This window comes from Chlorocebus sabaeus, chromosome 6 (assembly GCF_047675955.1).
Source record: "Chlorocebus sabaeus isolate Y175 chromosome 6, mChlSab1.0.hap1, whole genome shotgun sequence".
Lineage (NCBI taxonomy): Eukaryota > Metazoa > Chordata > Mammalia > Primates > Cercopithecidae > Chlorocebus > Chlorocebus sabaeus.
The window spans coordinates 42,662,291-42,677,599 of record NC_132909.1 but is presented as its reverse complement, the minus strand read 5'-3'; the positions used below and the strand labels follow the sequence as shown (position 1 = coordinate 42,677,599).

The 15,309-nt window shown below is 37.1% G+C and overlaps 1 protein-coding gene across 1 annotated transcript in view; it reads right to left on the bottom strand.

Moving 5' to 3' along the window:
• The window catches only part of LOC103234249 (uncharacterized), an 80,231-nt gene that overhangs the window by 45,914 nt on the left and 19,008 nt on the right, over positions 1–15,309 (bottom strand). Inside the window, 1 exon segment of the mRNA XM_073016757.1 lies at positions 5,174–6,335. Coding sequence (XP_072872858.1) covers positions 5,174–6,335 — 1,162 coding nt within the window.

The following is a 15,309-nucleotide window of genomic DNA, read 5'->3' as shown; positions in this document are numbered from 1 at the left end:
CCGTGTTAGCCAGGATGGTCTCGATCTCCTGACCTCATGATCCGCCCATCTCGGCCTCCTAAAGTGCTGGGATTAGAGGTGTGAGCCACCACGCCTGGCCAATTTTTGTATTTTTAGTAGAGATGGGGTTTCACCATGTTGGTCAGGCTGGTCTCGAACACCTGACCTCATGATTTGCCCACTTTGGCCTCCCAAAGTGCTGAGATTACATGCATGAGCCACTGTGCCTGGCGAGTTTTTTTTTTTCACACTGTCTACATAACTAATTATGCGTTCAAGAATATTCATATTGTTTACAGTTTATTACAGTGTAGTAAAATCATTTATAATTAGAATTATGAATTCATTGTTTAAGGTTTTTCGAATGTGAAAACAATTAGGTATGATTTGAAGTAAGTTCAGTTTTAGGACATTACCCACTGGTCTTCATGGTATTTCTGTAATGAGTAGTGTAAACCCGGGTCACCAGAATGGTGCAGACATGCTGATTGAATTAGAATGAGTTCAGCCTTGTTGGTAGACTCTTGGTGTCCCAGAAGCTGATCATTTACTACAGCTTACTAAATGTTGTTCCATAATGACAGTGGGCACTTTTACCCGGGTTACCTTTTTTGTTAATGTGGGCCTGTTGTGGTCTCCTGTTTTTCTTAAGCTATCCCAGGTGACAGGTGATTATTTCTTGCATGAATGAGATTCCCTTTTCTTCCCTCTGCCATACTCTCCCTACTGGAAGCAACATGCGGAAGGTAGAAATGATGACAATATACAAACATGTTTCCTTCATGTGGCCACCATGAGCAGTTACAACATGGCCCACAAGTTTAGCACAATCAGGATAATCTCCATTTTGGTAAACACATTTACCATTTTGGTAAACACAAAGTCAACACATGAGTAACCTAATTTCATGAGTGATTTCCCAGCACAGTCACACATGTTTCTACCCTCAAGAGGAAAGTATTACACAGTAGGTGTGCAACAGACTGGGAATCCAGGGTATTATCTTAGAATGTTGCCTACCCACCTGAATAAACTTTAAAAAGTCTTTCTACTGTTTTGTTATCTACATAAACAAAAATGTCATCTGCAAATAATAATGAACTACTTTCCAGTTTTATTCATTACAAATATTAACTAACCTCTTTTTTCTGGCTTAAATTATTTTTCCTTTATGTGCCATTTTATACATTCACACACAAATAGAACAATGAAAATATATCCAATTATTCAATTTTGGTTTAATTTTTATTAAAATAAGCGTTAAAAATAATTTTTTGTGTGTGTTTGAAGAGGGCTTTTATTGTTGTACTCAGAGTGTTATTTCTGGAGACAAAGTTGCCTGTGCTTTATTCTGGGGAGAATCCAAGCCATAAGCCATAACATTTTACATTAATAAATTCAATACAAAGCAGAAAGTATACATTTGCTTTCAGCATATTCAAGGTGTTTAGTTTTCCATTAGTCACCTAATTAAAATTTTTTTTCCAACAATTATGCTTTTCTTCGGAAAATATGTACGAATGCATACTCACCAAACACACTTCATAATTTCTTACACTTAAGGTTTATCTTCAGAGGAGTATGTGTATATTTCACTCTATGAAAATTAAAACTAAAAGTCTCTACGTTTGCAAGCAAAGAGACCACATGTTCAAAGAAAACTATATAACAAATATTTATTAATAATTTTTCAGGACTCAGAAATGTAAAAATTATATATATATATTTTTTTCTTTTGAGGAATCTCACTCTGTCACCCAGGCTGGAGTGCAGCACTGCAATCTCAGCTCACTGCAACCTCCACCTCCCAGGTTGAAGTGATTCTCCTGCCTCAGCCTCCAGGTGTGCGCCACTATGCCTGGCTAATTTTTCTATTTTTAGTAGAGACAGGGTTTCATCATGTTGGCCAGGCTGGTCTTGAACTCCTGAACTCAGGCAATCCACCTGCTTTAGTCTCCGAAATTGCCGGGATAACAGGCGTGAGCCACTGCACATGGCCGTTTTTTTCCGAGATGGAGTCTTGCTCTGTTGCCCTGGCTGGAGTGCAGTGGCATGATCTTGGCTCACTGCAACCTCCACCTCCCGGGATCATGCCATTCTCCTGCCTCAGCCTCCCAAGTAGCTGGGACTACAGGCGCCCACCACCACGCCCAGGTAATTTTTTGTATTTTTAGTAGAGACAGGGTTTCACCATGTTAGTCAGGATGGTCTTGATCTCCTGACCTTGTGATTCACCCGCCTCAGCCTCCCAAAGTGCTGGGATTACAGGTGTGAGCCACTGCGCCTGGCTTCTTTTTTTTTTTTTTTTTTTTGAGATGGAGTGTCCCTTTGTCACCCAGGCTGGAGTGCAGTGGTGCTCTCTCAGCTCACTGCAATCTCCACCTCCCAGGTTCAAGCCATTCTCCTGCCTCAGGCTCCTGAGTAGCTAGGAATACAGGTGCACCACCATGCCCAACTAATTTATGTAGTTTTAGTAGAGAGAGTTCCACAGTGTTGGTCAGGCTGGTCTTGAACTCCTGACCTCATGATCTGCCCGACTTGGCCTACCAATGTGCTAGGATTACAGGCATGAGCCACTGTGCCCAGCCCATATTCTATTTATATATCTGTATAATTTTTATTATGACCATAAAAATAACCCTGTTGTCAATTACAATTTAATTGGATATTTTAAAATAACTAAAAGTGTATAATTACACTGTTTGGAATAGAAAGGATAAATACTAGAGGTGATGGATACCTTATTTACCCTAATTACTACATATTATATGCCTGAATCAAAATATGCTCTATAAGACATATATACACATACTATATACTCAAAAATAGTAATAATAAATTACGAAAAAAGATTAAAAATTTAACTAATGGGAACAATATTCTTCAATTCATTTGCAGTTTAAAGCTACTGGCAAAGTGATTACTAGTGATGGTAGTCCACTATATGCCAAATAGTATACTTCTTTCATCTTTTACTTACACCATTGAGTATAGTGGGATAGGTTAAAGTTAGTGGCATAATAATGCTTCATTAAATGCACAATAGTTTTAAGACGGTAAAAAATAAAATTAGGCCGGGCATACTGGCTCACACCTGTAATCTCAACACTTTGGGAGGCCGACGTGGGTGGATCGCTTGGCTTAGGAGTTCGAGACTAGCCTGACCAATATGAGCAAACCCTGTGACTACTAAAAATACAAAAATTAGCCAGGAGTGGTGTCGCGCACCTGTAGTCCCCACTACTCGGGAGGCTAAGGCAGGAGGATTTCTTGAACTTGGGAGGCAGAGGTTGCAGTCATTGTGCTGAGATCATGCTGCTGCACTCCAGCCTGGGTGACAGAGCAAGACTCCATCTTAAGAGAAAAGTTAAATAAATAAATAAATAAAATATAAATTAAGTTCACACATAATCTAACAATTTTAAAATAACATTTTATTACATAACAGTAAAATTAGTAAAATAATACAATAATTGATTAACTATAATTTATAATTTCTTTCTCTCAGTATAATGTAGAAAAGTATTACTCTGAACACCTACCTTAAACATTGCTTAATTCAGGTTAACTACAATGAGCCTCTCCACTTATATTTTCATCATGCATCTTACATTTTAATGTCTTTACTCTTTTATAGAAAAGGTCATAAAGAATGTCCAATAATCTCTAATATCTCTGATGCAGTGACAATTGATCACATATGTTCACATGTGAATACAATAAAGTAACAGCATAAAGTAATTTGAAAGCTGTATTACATCATTATTCACTTTTCAAAAAATTGTTTTCAAGGAAACCAGTATACTTTCAATGTAATTACAAAGCTTCAAAAAAATCTCTTTTTATATAGTTATATACAAATAGTTATATCAAAAGTTATATACAAATAATTTAACACCTTTAGTTGTGAATTCATTTTTATACTCAACACTGTTATTTAGTGTAATGTCTGAAGTGTCAGTATCTTATTCTTTAATTCTCTGATATGTACATACAATTAATTTTGAATTAAATATTTTTTCATGTTGACTGCCTCTGCAAAAATATTTTTTAGTATAAACTCTGGTGTTTTCTGAGCTGTACTTTTTTTTTTTTTTAAGTGTTTCCAAATTCATTACATTTGCAAGACTCTTCTCCAATATAAGTTCCCTGATGTTGAGCAAAGCTGGAGCAACTGCTTCAGGGTTTTCCTCTAGTACAAAATGTGTGCAATAAACCCCCTCTAAATTTGTAATGGTTGTCTTCAGAATAAACACTCTTCTTCACTTTAAAGGCTTATATTTTCTGAAAAACTTTTTGACAGTAATTGCACTTTTAATGCTTTTATTAACTATGAACCTTCTTTGTTGAGTAAGATATGAGTAGGCATTCATGGGTTTTCCATATTCTTTATATTTGTACAATTTTTCTCAAGGATACTAGCTTTCCTGCGAAATAAGGTGTACACACTGACTAAAAGTTTTGCCACATTCTTCATGCTTGTAGGAATTTTGCCAGTATGAATTATCTTACTATCAAAAATGGCAACCATATAAAGGTTGTTTCACATTTTATATATTTCTAGGGTTTCATACTAGTATAAATTTTTTATGTCTAGAAAGGATGGAGGTGTTGATAAAAGCACTGTCACACCTTTCACGTTTGTAGAGTTCCTCTTCAGCATGAATTATCACCATGTCTCTTAAGAATTAAGAACTTGTGGCCAGGCATGGTGGCTCATGCCTATAATTCCAGCACTTTAGGAAGCTGAGGTGGGTGGATTATGTGAGGTCAGGAGTTGGATACCAGCCTGACAAACATGGTGTAACCCTGTCTCTACTACAAATAAAAAAGTTAGCTGGGCGTGGGGGTGGGCACCGGTAATCTCCTCTACTTGGGAGACTGAGGCAGGAGAATGGATTGAACCCAGGAGGCAGAGGTTGCAGTGAGTCGAGATTGTGCTGTTGCACACCAGCCTGGGTGATAAGAGTTGAAACTCCATCTCAAAAAAAAAAAAAAAAAAAAAAAAAAAGAACTTGTTATATGCCTTGCCACATTCTTCAAACTTGTAGAGTTTCTTTCCAGTATGAATTATGTGTAATAAAAGTTGAGAAGTTCCTTAAAAAATTTGTCACGTTCTTTATATTTGTAGGGTTTATATTCCATATCAATTCTCATAGTTAGAATTGAGGGCTGGTTAAAAGCTTTTCCACATTCATCACATTCATATGGTTTCTCTCCAGTATGAATTATCTTATGTGTAGTAAGGTGTGAGGATAGGTGAAAAGCTCTGCCACATTACTCACATCTGTAGGGTTTCTCTCCAGTATGAAATCTCTTATGTGTAGTAAGTTTAGAGGAGCGCTCAAAGGCTTTGCCACATTCTTCACATCTGTAGGGTTTTCCAGTATGAATTTTCTTATGTGTAGTAAGGTTAGAGAACTGCTTAAAAGCTTTGCTGCATTCTTCACATTTGTAGAATTTCTCTCGAGTATGAATTATCTTATGTGTAGTAAGACGTGAGGACCGCTTGAAGGTTTTACCACATTCTTCACATTTGTAGAATTTCTCTCCAGTATGAATTCTCTTATGTGTAGTAAGGATTGAGGACTGGTTAAAGGCTTTGCCACATTCTTCACATTTGTAGGGTTTCTCTCCAGTATGAATTATCTTATGTGTAGTAAGGTCTGAGGACCGCTTGAAGGCTTTGCCACATTCTTCACATTTGTAGGGTTTCTCTCCAGTATGAATTATCTTATGTATCGTAAGGGTTGAGGACCGGTTGAAGACTTTGCCACATTCTTCACATTTATAGGGTTTCTTTTCCGTATGAATTATCTCATGTTTACTAAGGGTTGAGGATGACATAAAGGCTTTGCCACATTTATCACACTTGTACGGTTTCTCTCCAGTATGATTTCTCTTATGGGTAGTAAGAGTGGAGGAGTGCTTAAAGGCTTTGCCACATTCTTCACATTTGTAGGGTTTCCCTCCAGTATGAATTTTCTTATGTGTAGTAAGAGTTGAGAACTGCTTATAAGCTTTGCCACATTCTATATATTTGAAAGGTTTTTTCCCAGTACGTCCTCTCTTTTGTCTGTTTGAATTTGAAAATTGATGAAACACTTTCACATATTTATCACACTGAAATATTTTTCTCGGGGTAGTTGTCAAACATTGGTTAAGTTCATTATAACCTTCTTTGTGCACCTTGCACTCATCCACACTTTCAGGTCCTTTTTTTAACTGTAAATCGCCATGTCCACATTTTTCATACCTTCTCAGTATCACTTTTTGGAAAGTATCTTTTATGCTCTGCTCTGGCCAAAGGTCTTGGGCAAAATGAGAATATATAACTGAAAGAAACAACAAAAACACATTACTTCAATTGGTAGACTCAGATAAATATAAATATGTCATCTTGCTTATGTAGTTTGTATAAAACTATAAAAACTACATAAGCAAGATGACACAGCAAAATACCACAGCTGTAATTTCTTCCTGGACATATAAATTTAACAAAAACATACTGACCAAAATACATTTGTAAAAAACTTACAAATAAGTTGTGAAGGGCCCCAGGTGAGCACAATGCAAAGGGCCAAATGGAAGATAATAGAAAAGTCTGTTACTTATACCCAACACAGCTGTTTTTGCTCTCCAGTATAACATTGTGCCTTTAAAAGCAAATTGTTGACCGGCCAGGGTGACTCATGCCTGTAATCCCAGCATGTTGGGAGGCTGATGTGGGTGGATCAGAAGGTCAGGAGTTCAAGACCAGCTTGACAAAGATGGTGAAATTCAATCTGTACTAAAATTCAAAAAATTAGCTGGGTGTGGTGGTGGACACCTGTAATCCCAGCTACTCAGGAGGCTGAGGCAGAGAATTGCTTGAACCTGGGAGGTGAAGGTTGCAGTGAGCTGAGATTCCCAGAATCTCTAGTTAAGACAATTGATTTCAGACTATGCCAGGACAAAGCTATATTACAAAGATTGTAACAGGTAGCATTTTGTTAATGTCAAAATCTCAAAGATTACAATAAATACAAAATATTAGAGCAATATGACCCCATCAAAGTTATAAAATTTTCAAAAGCAACCATAAAATGTATATAAAGTAATTTTAAAAATTCCCAATAAACTGTACAGGTCAAGCTTGGTGGCTCATTCCTGGAATCCCAACACACTAGGAGGCCAAGGTGGGTAAACCACATTAGATCAGAGTTTGAGACCAGCCTGGCCAACATGGTGAAACCCTGTATCTACTAAAAATACAAAAACTAGCTGGGCGTGGTAGCATGTGCCTGTAATCCCAGCTACTTGGGAGGCTGACACACAAGAATTGCTTGAACATGGGAGGGGACGATTGCAGTGAGTGGATATTGTACCACTGCACTCCAGAATGGGTGACAGAGCAAGACTGTTTCAAAACTAAAATAAAATAGGCTGGGCACAATGGCTCACGCCTATAATCCCAGGAACTTAGGAGGCCAAGATGGGTGGATCATTTGAAGTCAGGAGTCCAAAATTAGCCTGACCAACATGGTGAAAACCCGTCTCTGCTAAAAATACAAAAAATTAGCCGGGCATGCCAGCAGCCACCTGTAACCCCAGCTACTTGGGAAACGGAGGCAGGAGAATCGCTGGAACTCAGGAGGCAGAGGTTGCCATGAGCAGAGATCGCACCACTGCACTCCAGAGACTGGGCAACAGAAAAAGACTCCATCTCAGAATGAATAAATGAATGAATAAATAAATAAACAAACAAATAAATAAATAAATTTGAAAAATATAAGGTAAGTGAAACAGATAAGTACTGAAGATAAAAATGAAGATAATAATAAGAAATATTAAAATAGCAAAAAACAAAAATTGTGGATATAAAAATTCAAAAAATAACTGAAAAATTTCTTAAAAGAAAAACTAATGTAAACATGAAAAAGCTGAAAAAACTAGGATACACACAAAGATATTTATAACAAACACACATACAAGCAAAACTTCAAAACTCACAGATAAGAAGAGAAATTTTAGGAGCTGCAATGTAGGCAGATGTAATGATGAAGAATTTTTGTATTCAACTGAAGTTTATTTTTTACCACATTCAAATATATTGTTGGATCTTTTAGAGGTTTCATGTAATCCCCAAGGTACTGCTAAGAAAATATTTGTATGGATACACAAAAGAAAATTAAAAGAATCCTGAATGCATACCAATACAAAAATCAAAAAAACTCAAAAACCACAGAAAAAGGAGAGACAAAGATACAAGAATCAAATATAACAATTAATAAAATAACATTAGTTTTTCTCTTTCATAAAACCATTTAAATATATATATAATTATCTTTCCAATCAAGAGATATACTTTCAATAAACAGGTTTATTAAGAAATTATAAAAATCAAGATTCAACTTGCCTTTCTACAAGAGTCAGTTGAGATCTAATGACAAAAAAAGACTGAAAGTGGCAAAACGGAAGTAGAAATTTCATGTAACTATTAACAAAATGAGAGGAGAAGGGGTCAAAATAATATTACACAAGCTACATGTTAAGTTAAAAACTGTCATACTTTATAAAATGTACTTTTTGAAGTCAAAACTTCAAAACGACAAAGAACTTTTTGAAGTCAAAACTTCAAAAAGACAAAGAAGGACGTTAAAAAAATATATAGATTCATCCACTGGGAACCTATTACAAATTTGTATATACATGTGTGTATTTATGTGTGTGTGTGTCTCATATTGGGGTTTCAAATATATAAAGCAAATACTAACAAAACTGAATAAACACAGAGAGAGCAATATGATTATAATATGACATTTCAATACTCCACTTTCTTTAATAAAACAAGAGAGAATATTAGTAAGGAAACAGAAGGCTAGAAGGCAGTAAAAAACAATGATTTCTAATGAAGGTATAGAGAACACTCCTCAACAACAACAGAATACACAGCCTTCTCAATAGCTCATACAACTTTCTTCTTTATAGACCACCTGTTAGGCCAAAAACAAAGCCTTAACACATTTTTTAAAACTGAAATTTTATAGATCACTTTCTATAACAAAAATGGAATTAGAGTATAGAACAATAATATAAATAATTGATAAATTTAAAAATATATAGAAATGATACAACACACTATTAAGCATGCACTTGTTGAAATTACTGGGCTGGGTGCCGTGGCTAATGCCTGTAATCCCAGCACTTTGGGAGGCCGAGGTGGGTGAATTTAACTCCATCTCAAAAACAAACAATCAAAAAAGGAATAATATTGTGAAGATGTCTATACCGTTCAATTTAATCTACAGAATTAATGCAATATTTTTCAAATTTCTCATTGCATTTTTGAATAAAGACAGCAAATCCAAAAGTATATGGAATCTAAAGAGATAATAAAGTACCCAATAATCTTCAAGGAATAATGTTGGAGGCATTACAATTTCTGATTTCTAAATACATCAAAAAGCTACAGAATTAAAACAATTTGGTATGAGTATAAAAGTGAAAAAGTAGACCAATAAAACAGAATGCAGGCCGGGCATGGTGGCTCATGCCTGTAATCCCAGCACTTTGGGAGGCTGAGGCGGGTGGATCACAAGGTCAGGAGATGGAGACCATCCTGGCTAACACGGTGAAAACCCGCCTCTACTAAAAATACACAAAAAAATTAGCCGGGCATGGTGGTGGGCGCCTGTAGTCCCAGCTTCTCAGGAGGCTGAGGCAGGAGAATGGCATGAACTCAGGAGGTGGCGGGGCGTGCAGCGAGCAGAGATCACGCCACTGCACTCCAGCCTGGGCGACAGAGCGAGACTCCATCTCAAAAAAAAAAAAAAAAAGAAAAAAAAAGAAAAAAAATGAATGCAGCACGCACGTTAGCTTTCACATAATTATTGCAGCATTGTTACTGAAAGCCAATAGGTTAAAGCAATGCAAATTTCTGTCACCAAGTCATTCAGTAGATAGAAAAATACTGGAATCTCATTCAGTTTTCAAATAGCAGAAAATAGTCTAACTATTAAGATAAATATTGATGACATTATGCAAAATAAAATGAGCCAGCCAGAAAAAGACAGAGATTGTATGAGATATATAAAGCAGTTATACTCTTAAAAGCAGAAAACAGAGTAGTGTTTGAAAAGTGCCACGAAATGGGAAGAATTGGTAGTTGTTTAATATGTAGTGAGATTTAGCTTTGCAAGATAAAAACATTCTAGTGATATGTTGCATAACAATGTCAATATAATTAATATGACCAAACTGAATATTTAGAAATATGTACTTATCACTCTCTCAGGCAAAACTGCAGTGGCATTATCTCAGCTCACTGCAACCTCCACCTCCTGGGTTTAAGCGATTCCCCTGCCTCAGCCTTCTCAGTAGCTGGAATTATAGGTGCACGCCACCACGACTGGCTAATTTTTTGTATTTTAGTAGAGACGGGGTTTCACCATGTTGGCCAGGATGGTCTCGATCTTCTGACACCATGATCCACCCGCCTTGGCCTTTGAAAGTGATGGGATTACAGGCATAAGCCACCGTGCCCAGCCTAGAAAATCTTGTTGTTAATTTTGTTGTGTGTTTTTGACACATAGCACATAAGTAAAAATAAACAATACCTAAAATAGATACAGAGTAATTATTGTTTTTAAATTATCTTCAGATTCAAAAGTGTTTCTCTGACACAAAATTAATATAGATTCACAAATAAATAGACGTTGAAGTTGGGAGAGATTTTATGACTACTCACCTAGACAGGATTAAAAAACTGTTACAGGCCAGGTGAAGTGGCTCACACCTGTAATCACAGCACTGTGGGAGGCCGAGGCAGGCAGACCACCTGAGGTTAGGAGTTCCAGACCAACCTGACCAAAATGGTGAAACCCTGTCTCTACTAAAAGTACAAAATTAGCCAGGTGTGGTGGCACATGCCTGTAATCCCAGCTACTCAGGAGGCTGAGGTAGGAGAATGGCATGAACCCAGAAGTTGGAAGTTTCAGTGAGCTGAGATCCCACCATTGTACTGCAGCCTGCATAACAAGAGCAAAATTCCCTCTCAAAAAAACCAAAACCAAAACCAAAAACAAAACCCTGTTACACCAAACCTACACAACAAATATACAAGTGACACAAAACTACAGGGGTAATATTTATACAGGCAAAGAAACATAGAAATAATTATATTGGCAATAGACAGATGGCTTTTTCATATTTAATTTTGCTCTACACTGTCTTAAATTGTACAGTTAAATATTCTTATATACAATTACAATATAAACTAAAAAATATATTGTTATATACAATTATAATATAAACTAAAAAATCAACACATAATTAACTGGTGTGATGTGACATACCCAAAAATATATAACACAAAATATTAAATTACAAAAAAATTAAAACATGGGATGTAAAACAAGTAGATCCATGTATTCAAGAAAGGAATCTTAGAATATAAGGTAAAGTAATACAAAGATTACTTGAAGATTTTTAAAAAAGCTGAGAACTTCCCAAATTTTAATGTAACAACAACAAAAACTTCTAACCAGTAATACTTGATTCAAAATTATTTTACTTCAAAAAGAGTATAAAGACTTTCCAAAATAAAAGTTGGGTGTTCATCACCATTAGCACAATCCTACAAGATATACCATACGGGGTTGTGCGCCCTGGCTCACGCCTGTAATCCCAACACTTTGGGAGGCTGAGGCGGGTGGATTGTCTGAGGCCAGGAGTTCAAGACGAGCCTGAATAACATGGTGAAACACCGTCTGTACTAAAAGTGTAAAAGTTATTCGGACATGGTGGCGCATTCCTGTTGTCCCAGCTACTGAGGAGGACAAAGCAGGAGAATTTCTTGAATCAAGGAGGTGGAGGTTGCAGTGAGCCAAAATCCTGCCATGGTACTCCAGCCTGTGTGATAGAGAAAGACTCCATCTCACAAAAAAAGGCCAGGTGCAATGGTGCCCACTGCACTCCACTACTGCACTCCATCCTGAGCAACAGAGTGACACTCAGTCTCAAAAAACAAAACAAAAACAAAAACAAAACAAAACAAAATCAAAATGATTGTTCATAAAACCTTTAAAGTTCTTTTATAGAATATAAAAAACGTAAGTAAATGTGCATAAATCAGCCGGGCACAGTGGCTCATGCCTGTAATCCCAGTGCTTTGGAAGGCCAAGGAGGGCGAATCATAAGGCCAGGACTTTGAGACCAGCCTGGCCAGCACGGTGAAACCCTGTCTTTACTAAAAATACAAAAATTAGCCGGGCATGGTGGTGCACACCTATAATCCCAGCTACATGGGAGGCTGAGGTAGGACAACCACTTGTACCTGGGAGGTGGAGCCTGTAGTGAGCTGAGATTGTGTCATTGCATTCCAGCCTGGACAATAGAGTGAGACTCTGTCTCAAAAAAAAAAAAAAATTCTGCCTAAATTTGTTAATAAATATACCATATAATAACTGGAAAATATAGAGACATAGCTTTTGTATTAAATTGAAATTGTTATAAAATTAAAACATATTGTTTTAACTTTAAGATATATGTAATCTCCAGTTTTCAAGATGATTACAAAGATAATATTTATAGAATGTATGCAAAAGAAAGTAAAAAATAATGCATGCCAGTACAAAATTAAATAAAAATTAAGAAAGTAAAGCAGGAAATGAGAAAAATAAAACTACTAGAAACATAAAACAATCACAATATAATGGGAAATAACAACTTCATTTCTTTAAGCAATCATTTAAATATAAATTAATTAAACTACTTAATAAAATAAAATGTAATCTTAGGACTTTGGAAGGCCAACATAGGCTGATCACTTGATCCCAGGAGTTCAAGACCAGCCTGGGCAACATGGGAAAACTCTGTCTCTACAAAAAATACAAAAAACTAGCTGGGTGTGATGACACATACTAGTAACCCAGCTACTTGGGAGGCTAAAATGAGAGGACAATCTGAGTTTGGGAGGTTTGGATAGCAGTGAGACATGCAAATCAGCCTGGTTGACAGAGTGAGGCCCTATTTCAAAAATAAATGAGGTCAGGCATGGTGGCTCACGCCTGTAATCCCAGCACTTTGAGAGGCCGAAATGCGCAGCTCATCTGAAGTCAGGAGTTCAAGAACAGCCTGGCCATCATGGTGAAACCCTGTCTCTACTAAAAATACAAAAAATTAGCCGGGCATGGTGGCGGGCACCTGTAATCTCAGCTACTCTGGAAGCTGAGGCAGGAGAAACGCTTAAATCCGGGAGGCGGAGGTTGAAGTGAACTGAGATTGCACCATTGCACTCCAGCCTGGGCAACAAGAGCAAAACTGCATGTCTAAATAAATAAATATATAAATAAATAAAATTATATAAAGAAAAAGAAATATGGTGAAACACCGTCTCGAATAATAATGCAAGAATTTGCAGGGAATGGTGGCGCGCCTGTAGTGCCAGCTACTCGGGAGGCTGAGGCAGAAGAATGGCTTGAACGCGGAAGGCGGAGGTTGCAATGTGCTGAGATTGTGCCGCTGCACTTTAGCCTGGGCAAGAGAGTGAGACTTCCTCTGAAAACAACAACAACAACAAACAAACAAACTACACTGGAAAAACACGCTAATACAGAACTTCAAACAGTAAGATAAATGTTTACTCATAAAATCTGGTATAACACATGGAAGTATCATTACAAAAATTTGTCAGGCCAGGCGCTGTGGCTCATGCCTGTAATCTCAGCACTTTGGGAGGCTGAGGCGGGCGGATGACCTGAGGTTAGGAGTTTAAGACTAGTCTGGTCAACGTGATGAAACCCCATCTCTACTAAAAATACAAAAATTAGTCAGACACGGTGGTACATCCCTGTAATCCCCGCTACTTGGGAGGCTGAGGCATGAGAATTGCTTGAACCCGGAAGGTGAGGGTTGCCGTGAGCCAAGATCTCACTACCGCACTCCAGCCTGGATGAGAGCGGGTAACTCGTTCTCAAAAAAAAAAAAAAAAAAAATTGTTGAGGTAACTGCAATCTTTAACTGTTATTATGTATTCATCATATACAGGTATTTTGAATCATTGGCATGCACTGTGTGGCAGTAAAGTTTCAGAGAATCTGCGGTATAATTATAAACAGAAGATTCTAATGAGAAACTTTTAATAAATTAGCATTTAAAAGAAACTAGAGTTGCTTTTTATGTTTTAAATATACGTTATTCTTACACAAAACTGCTGTATTCCAACTTTAGAAGCAAAGAATAGCCTTACATTGTTAAATATAGAAAAAAATATATATATATATTTTGCAGAATAGGGTTAGACCCTCAGATATGTAAAACAAATATTAGGAAATAAACTCTGTTATTATTTATATACAGGGTGAAGAAAGTAGATGAAAATCCCATAATTTTATAACTACTTATAACTAGTAACTATTTATATTTAGTAACTATAACTATTTAGTAACTATTTTCATAAATATGGAGTGCTTACTAATTATCTAATTTACTTTCAGCATACCATGCACATTCTAGCATATTGTCTAAATATCTGAATCTAAAATTACAAATTTGAAATAGAATATAGAAAGAAAGAAATGTATAAGGAGAGTGACATCGGTAAGATGAAAAGAATAAAAGTGCTCTATTTTCATATCCCCTTACAGCAAAAAAAGTCAGCCATCCCTGACCAAAAATGACTTCATGAGAACCAGGCATTATGGTTCACACCTGTAATGACAGCTACATGGTACATTACTGTTGGAGAAATGCTTCAGGCCAGGATTTTGAGACCAGCCTAGGTTATGTAGCAAGACACCATCTCCAAAATAAGTGCCTCTAAGACAGATTTGAGATCCAGGGATGGAGTTGTGAAATGCTGTTAAAGCTTCAGTTCGAGACATGTTCTATTCAGAAGGCAGGCCCTCATTCAGGTGGGAAATTACAGGACCCCTGTTCTTGGCTACAGACCAGGATAGGGTTCACCCAACTTGGTCCCACAGAGAATTCTAAACTTACTCTGTAACCACCACAGACTCCTCCCAGCCCCGGTCTGGCAGAGGTCCTGCTATGCCAGAGACCTGGAGGAAGGCACCCATTTACAGCCATGTAGGCAGGCCTGCAGACTTTGGCCTTTACCATGGTCCCTGAAACAGTTCACTGACTCAGTTTCAGTTACGTGAGCCACAGTTTATGGCCAGTTCTGCCTATATAGAAACCCACACAGTTACCTGAGGAAATGTTCTCTGGTACTTACTGAAAGTCACACTCATCCACATCCTGATTTAAGGCCCAGCATATGCAGACCTGACTGCAAAGCATGCCCTAGTGTCTGCCCTACAGAGCAAA